Source organism: Odontomachus brunneus, unplaced genomic scaffold, assembly GCF_010583005.1.
Source record: "Odontomachus brunneus isolate Ranch 3 - 2012 unplaced genomic scaffold, Obru_v1 Obru_scaffold_077, whole genome shotgun sequence".
Classification (NCBI taxonomy): domain Eukaryota; kingdom Metazoa; phylum Arthropoda; class Insecta; order Hymenoptera; family Formicidae; genus Odontomachus; species Odontomachus brunneus.
The window spans coordinates 7,149-14,240 of NW_022639527.1; the positions used below are offsets into that span (position 1 = coordinate 7,149).

At 46.1% G+C, this 7,092-nt stretch overlaps 2 protein-coding genes across 2 annotated transcripts; one reads left to right on the forward strand and one right to left on the reverse strand.

The window, feature by feature from the left end:
- Positions 1-231: 231 nt before the first annotated feature.
- On the reverse strand, positions 232-1,209 carry LOC116847367. Its single transcript, XM_032822300.1, has one exon. It carries the CDS (start codon positions 1,207-1,209, stop codon positions 232-234), a length of 978 nt encoding a protein of 325 aa, XP_032678191.1.
- An 830-nt stretch (positions 1,210-2,039) lies between these two features.
- Positions 2,040-3,982, forward strand: LOC116847417 (homeobox protein slou-like). The gene is made up of 2 exons (XM_032822394.1): positions 2,040-3,079; positions 3,891-3,982. The coding sequence occupies exons 1-2, from the start codon at positions 2,063-2,065 to the stop codon at positions 3,960-3,962; spliced, it is 1,089 nt and encodes a 362-aa protein (XP_032678285.1). The 5' UTR covers positions 2,040-2,062; the 3' UTR covers positions 3,963-3,982.
- The last annotated feature ends 3,110 nt before the right edge of the window (positions 3,983-7,092 follow it).

Below are 7,092 nucleotides of genomic sequence, written 5' to 3' on the forward strand. Positions count from 1 at the left end.
TCATACCCCCCTCGCCCGCGGTACCCCCCGCCCCTCACCCCCCCCTCGGAGGACCATGGGTTAGAACCCCTATATAATACCTACTTGCTTGCGAACGCGCCGTTGCCAGCGGCCGCCACTTCTGCGTACTCGTTTAGGTGGTCTGCTCTCGAGCGAATAGGATCGCTTGTTGGGCCATCCTTCCCGGCTGGAGGATAACTCGGCCATCCTATCGAGCGCTGCGCAAGAGTCCTACAGCCTTGCCTGCACCACACACCAGATGATTGAGCGGCACAGGGGACAAGTGTCCAGTCGACTTGCGCAGATCGCGCACGTGACGAAGTGTCGGCAGGGCAGCAGTAATGCGTTTCGCGCGCCGTAACAAATGCAGCATTCGTGAGCCGCGTTTTCGTCTTTATAGGAAGAAGAAGCATCGGTCGTCGCCGTCGTCGTCGTCTCCACTACCACGTCGCTGCTGTCGGCACGTTTGCGATGATGCAACAAGTCTAAAGCACGCCAGACACTCTCCATTAGTGTGAAACGCTGTATCGTATCGCCGCCGGAGTAAAGAAGACACTCCCACGCGGTATGCGCTTGTTCCCAGCGCGACACCGCGCTCTGATATGAGTCAGTGATACGACCAACGATCTTCACCATCATCCGGTATGCCTGAAACTCACGATCGAGCGCGCGGGATACGTCCAGCAATTTTATGCGGATGTTTGGCCCGAAGTCTCCCACCCCCGACAACGTGCCTCGCGATGCTAGTTTTGTACGCCGAACGTACGGCGGCAGCGAGGGTGCCGCGGTCATCATGCACGTGCGATTCCAGGCAGCGTGATCGCGTGTCACAGAGAGCTGCGAGTCGTGCAACGGCCATTCGCCGATCGCCAGACCGCATTTGAAGCAAACTGTTATGTCACCCAAGCCGCTGTAAAAGAATCCACAGGCCGCTAATTCGTACGTTCTCATTATGTTTTTAATGTCGTCTGGCGGTCGTAGTCTATCGTCTGGTGGTCGCAATCTGTCGTCGCGCTCTCCTCTGCCGACAACAGAGGCCAGTTCATCTTCGGCCGGAGATAGCGACCTCGAGGTCGCAGGATGCGACGCGTGTGGCCAATTAGCAAAGGAATTTCGGCGCCGAGCATACGAATCATAATACGGAAAGATACAGCCGCTTCCGCAGCCGGTCTGATAGTACTCTAATTGATTAAGTTGGGTGGCCGTCATGGTGACTGTGCCGTTCTTAAAAATTCGGGAACACCACGCGCCAAGCACAAACGGTGCACACGCCAATTAGTGACACAAGTGTTGTCGCGCCAAAATCTGATATCGCAGACGATCAAATTCATCGCGACTGATAAGTCAATCGGTTCAAGTGCCATGTCGATATCAGTTCAAAACAAGAGTCATTGTTCTCGCGTTGATGAAGGACGGATTACTTCGGCGAAATTAGATTATTGCTTATCTTCCAGCTAATCAGGTATGATACGGCACCTGATGTGACGGAATATGAATAGAGTATTTGTCAAGTAGTGACCCTCATAACTGATAACACAGTGACGGTGCGGATAGTTTCGAGTAACTGCAGGGTATATAATTCGGCACCGACGGCGATAGCACATTTGTTTCCTTGCTGCCCGTCAGGCTGGATGTGGTTCGTCGTGTCACCTGACGCTACGACGTCGCGCAGCTATGGAGTTTTGCTTCGATGAGGTGGTAACGTTAGAGAAGTCACTGTCGAGCTGGAGCTGGAACAATGCGGAGACCTTGCAGCGAGAGTACTTGAAATACTTGTCGGACGAATTCTTTGCATCGGTTCTAGTGGAGAGATCAATGCGCCGAAAGATTAACATGCTGGCGGATCAACTGTGCAAACTGTTTTCACACTGGAGCGATCAAGTGCAACGCTCTGCACTCAGAGCCTTATCGCTTTTGCAAAAAAAAGAAGAGCAAGAGCAACGAGCACATCGCCGGCTTCGGCTACAGGCGGAAATGGAGGAAAAGGCTCGACAGATCAAGGAAAATATTGCACTGGAATTGCAGTTGCAACTGCGAGAGAACGTTCGTATATTCCGAGCAAATGAACGAAGAAGGAGGAGGTTGCTCGATGTCGCTGAAACGGGCGCCTAGTTCACAGATGATGGATCCAATCGTATGTTTGAAGCGTGGGAGGAAAAGTGTCAATTTGGACGCGGAGAATTCCGAAAAGGAGGATACGCGAACTCGAACTCCGATATCACGTAAATGGCGCCGCTCTGTACAATCATCTTTGTCACAAGTGGGATTTGTGTCTGTTTCTCCCAACAAATCGAAAAGGATAAAACCAATCAAGAAAGCATTACCGTACGTGCAGCGCGTGCCGTCGCACAGTGCACAGGTGCCAGTGCATTCACCTCACGTACCGCAGCCTGCACAAATACCGAGCACACCTCCTTTGTTGATGCAACAACTCACAGACATGAGGTTGCACCAAGCGATATCGCCGCCGAGAGCACAGCCGCCGAAAGCACAGCCGCCGAAAGCACAGCCGCCGAAAGCACAGTCGCCGCAGCAGCCGCTGAGTGCGGTGCGGCTCGTGAAATCGCAAGCACCACAGTCATCGAAGCCGTTACCGCCGAGTGCGAGTGGTGACAAATCTTTCACGCCGATCGATAAAGTGCCGGTAATAGAGTCTAAACCAACTTCCAGCAATGATGGATCAACTTCTTTCCGTGCTGCATTTGGGGTGACACCTGTGGCCACCAAGTCGATGACTGTGCTTGCTGCCTCTGCCGCCGAGGACTACGACGGTGACGACTACGATGACCAGTCGGATGCTGCTGCTGATGATGACGACTATGACGACGAGGAGGAAGAGTACGAGCACGTAGACGGCGAAAAGGTACAAGCGTTGCCGCCAGCTGCTCCGGCTGAGGAGGTCGTCGTGGACGAGACCGAATTGGCGGTTAGCAGTATCGTACCGCCTGTGGATGCCACTGGATTGGAATTACCCCCCGACTGGAAGTACGACGACAGTACGTCGCAAGATGCAGCAGACGCCGCTGACAATCTGTCGTCGTCGCGAATGTACGAACAACAATTTGCTACACCGGTTAAGGTAAATGACACAATAACTCTAAAGAAACACCTTCGATCCGTACAAGTCCTGGTACCTACGGCCCTTCAAGCGCATTTCACCTTAGATTGCGATTACTATACGACATTTGTAAAGAAAGCATCTTTTTACACGTTAGTAGCGCAGAGCGACGGCTCTCTGTCTGTTTTCACGAAGGCCAATCGGCGCTCGCAGCAGTGCTCGCGACTCGTAGAAAGGTGGGAAAAGTCAGCGCGTGAACGTTACGCTTCGTTCGAGTGTAACATTGCGCTCGATTGCGAAGAACGAGAAGCGATTGTATTAGCCGTGACAGAATGTTCCAACGGCGCAGATGTCGAGAAATTCTTGAGCGAGGTGTATTCGTTAAAGTCATGGCTCATTGGCACGGCGGCGCAACCGTTTTGCACGAGTACCGATCGGGGGGGCGATGTCATTGCGTTCGCGTTGGGCGATAAATCGATTCGACATGTACCGCGTATTCTTACCACCGTAGCGGAGGCATACGCGTTACGTAAGTGCACGACGAGTGGCTGGTGGTATCAGTTGCGTCTGTTGAAATGCAACGGCGGCACCGAGTACATAAATGTCGGCGAAGTACGCAAAACGGATCATGTCAAGGCAGCCGATCTCATTTCTCGCGAACGACAATTGGCCGAAAACGTGTATTCTCTAAAATCCGAGCTCAAGCTCGTCATACAATATGAAGATTTCAAAGACTGTATGTTCGTAAATGCTAAGATAAACGGGCGTACGAAAAAGCCCATCTGTTCATGCGCCGATATATATTGTGACGTATGATATGTCTTTTTTCCAGAAGAAAAAGCCGAAGATTGTGTCGATAGAAAACGTCAGTATAGGAAGAGCTGTAACTCTGCGTACCAAATAAATCATATATTTACATCGTCACCTAAGACGTTTGATTTATGCTCCCCCCCGCTCCCATCCTATCGACGCCACCGAATGGGTGGCAAACATGAGGATGCGCGCAACTTCTTCGCTGCGGTTCAGGCATGGTTTGTGCGCACCGACAAAATGGACAGTCTGGATCGAAGGAAAAAGCACTTATTGGGAAAGCATATCAAATGATAATTGTAAATTTAACCATTATGATGTATTATTCGAAGGATACGCAGATAAAATAACGGATACCGTAAATGAAAAATTAATAATTGTATATTCATTATCAACAGAAGATATAACTTTTGCTCTTACTAAAACAGGAGAGGAATTTCTTTGCGGATATTCTCTAATCAAGACAGAACATCCTAAACTATTAATACTAGAAACAAAAAGAGGAAAATCATTTACACAACAAAATAAAAAAGCAATTGAAAACATAGACATATTTGATTACATCAATTCAAAATTTATTTATGTGGAAAAACACATTCAAACACAAATGAAATATTTATACAGAGACATACTTCAGCAACGATGCAACCTTGAACAACAAGTTATTAAAAATGCACTAAGCATCGCTGTACACTCACCAGATGAATTCGCTTATCAGTTCATGAAAGGATCAGGATATATGGCAACAATTCCTGGAGAAGTCGTATATATAATTAAATGTATTCCAGTGGAAGTAACAATACGATATATTGAAAAATGTTACAATCAATTACCTGTATACAAAGGAAATGAAACTTACTTTTTGGCTCCACGAACACATGTTTTATTAAAAACAAGGACACAAACAACATGCAACAAAATAATACCAACTATGTATTATCTAAAGGTCTGATACATGGTACAAAATTTCTCCAACACCGGAATTAGGCATGCCACCAATGAAGATTAAGCCAATGACCCAGCCAACATGGGAATATGAAAATCCTGGCTCTTTGGCAACAAGCGGGATTTATAATAATAAAGATTTAAAAAATTTAAGAGAATACATTATGTTCCCAGCCGAGAAGAATGGAATATTTAATACCATGGCACGAAGAGTTAAAGGCAAACCAACTGAGCAACAAGGAATATCGCTTTCACATCTTCTGGATGAATCATCTATAGAAAAAATTATCAAAAACACATGAAAGAAAATTTGGGGAACATTCATAATCTTTGGAAATGCCAGTGCAGGATTAATTGGAATATATTTCTGCACCAGAACAATTAAATTAGTCATTGATACTATAATTCACGGATACGCTATTCATTCAATTTATGGCTGGTCAATTCATTTAATTGGACTTTGGGTCTCAGTAACAAATTTACTGATACATCTTGGAAAAGGAGCAACACCATAAGAAGAAAGAAGAAATGAAGAAAATCCTGGACCAACTACTGCACCAGCAACAAAACATAAAGAAATACTAACTAGACAACAAACTCAAGACACAACATAAACCAATACAAACACTAACAATTTCAAATATACAACAAAATACTCGCAATGAAGTACCAAATCCATACCAAGATTATTTTAATATCTTATCCGTTATTTTATATAATATTTTGTCTATTATTATATAGAAATGAAATTACCACAAGAAAAAGAAAATAAGGACTTCCAGGAATTTTGTGGACCGATCGATGGAGTGAGACCGATCGATCATTTTGAGATATACGCGTCCCTCATAGCAAGCGTATGTATGGAAGCAGTAAACTCAGAAGAAACAATTTACATCAAACCGGCAGATTGGACGGGTCAAAAAATAAAGCTGTGCGAACTATGCTGGCACAACGTGGGGCAACCAGAAGAATACACTATTTTAGAAAATAAACATTTATTATGTCTGGTCCGAGAATTACACCCAGGCATAACTCTCAGTTGCAATCAATGTAAAAAACTTTTATTCAAAAGAAAAGAGGCGGCGCGCAATTGTACCGACTGCATAGAAGAATTTTTACAAGATCCAGAACGTATTTGTTATAATCGTTAGTATTATTTTTAGCGTTGCCGAAACGTTTCGTAAGAAACCGCTTCGACAGCGCTACAACATTATTATGATTGCGCAAGTGCTACGCTAAGCGTCGCCTTGAAAATATATTACAACATATTGGGGACAGGTCAGCATTAAATACAACAACTTTACAGTTGTCTAAACACCCCCGCCTATGACCTAATTATAGATTATAAAAGGACCAGAGAAGAACGCCAAACAGGCTATTGCTCCTCCGGTCCTGCGACAGCAACTTACGCGACCGTCAATTTGTATTAAGTTAATAAGAACTCGGGAAGTTCACACAAGAAGTGCATTAAATTTATTTATTTAACTACATCATTCCGCCTTTGCATTCTCGACCCACCGATCCCGAACCTACTCAACGTGCCTCTCCACTTGGGGCGCAACAAATTGGTGGCAGCGATGGGATCGGTGTCCGCCGGGGCCTAGGTGCTACCTGTAAAGAGAAACTACGGGTTAGAAAAGTGATGTAAAAAACAAAAAAAAAAAGACGATACAGTCGGAACTAACCAGTGACGTGGGAGATACGTTACTAGACAAGAGTTACCAGATATCGCAAGCACGAAGAAAAAATTACCTCGTCAACATACTTAGACGGGAAGGCTCAAGGAAGCAAAAAAGGAAACAATAAGGGGAGCTCGAAAAATTCATTACGAGACCCGAAGACGACTAACAAGGACCACACATACACAAAAAAAAAAAAGGAGAGAGAGAGAGAGAGAGCAAAAAAAGAAACATTTGGAGAGAGCTAAAAAGTCATTGAGAGCCCTCCAAGACAACACCCTGGGACCACAAGGCTAACGGAGACGGCAGAGGACAGCGGTAAACGGTGGAAGACGAGCAGCAGCGTAATCAAGTCGACCGTCGGAGCTACGGCCTACGATACTACGTTGTCAGCGACACCGGAGCCTAAGGCGACTGCACCAGCGGCGACCGCGACCCGCCCAACGCCATTGACCCAGTAACGAGCAACGACTTGCCGACTCAACCAAAACACGATCAGCTACAGAAGAGCCGTGACAACGTTATTGTAAGTCGAGACACTATTGTAATCTAAGCGATTAAGTTTATTCGAGCGAACACGTAAAAGCGTGAATGTCGAGT

What these genes read in the sequence shown, in the direction of transcription:
- LOC116847367 (XM_032822300.1), bottom strand. Translation starts at nt 1,209, where the DNA reads ATGACGGCCACCCAACTTAATCAATTAGAGTACTATCAGACCGGCTGC.
- LOC116847417 (XM_032822394.1), top strand. Translation starts at nt 2,063, where the DNA reads ATGAACGAAGAAGGAGGAGGTTGCTCGATGTCGCTGAAACGGGCGCCT. An exon ending in AATTTGCTACACCGGTTAAG is followed by an intron (nt 3,080 to 3,890) that starts GTAAATGACACA and finishes TCTTTTTTCCAG; the next exon opens with AAGAAAAAGCCGAAGATTGT.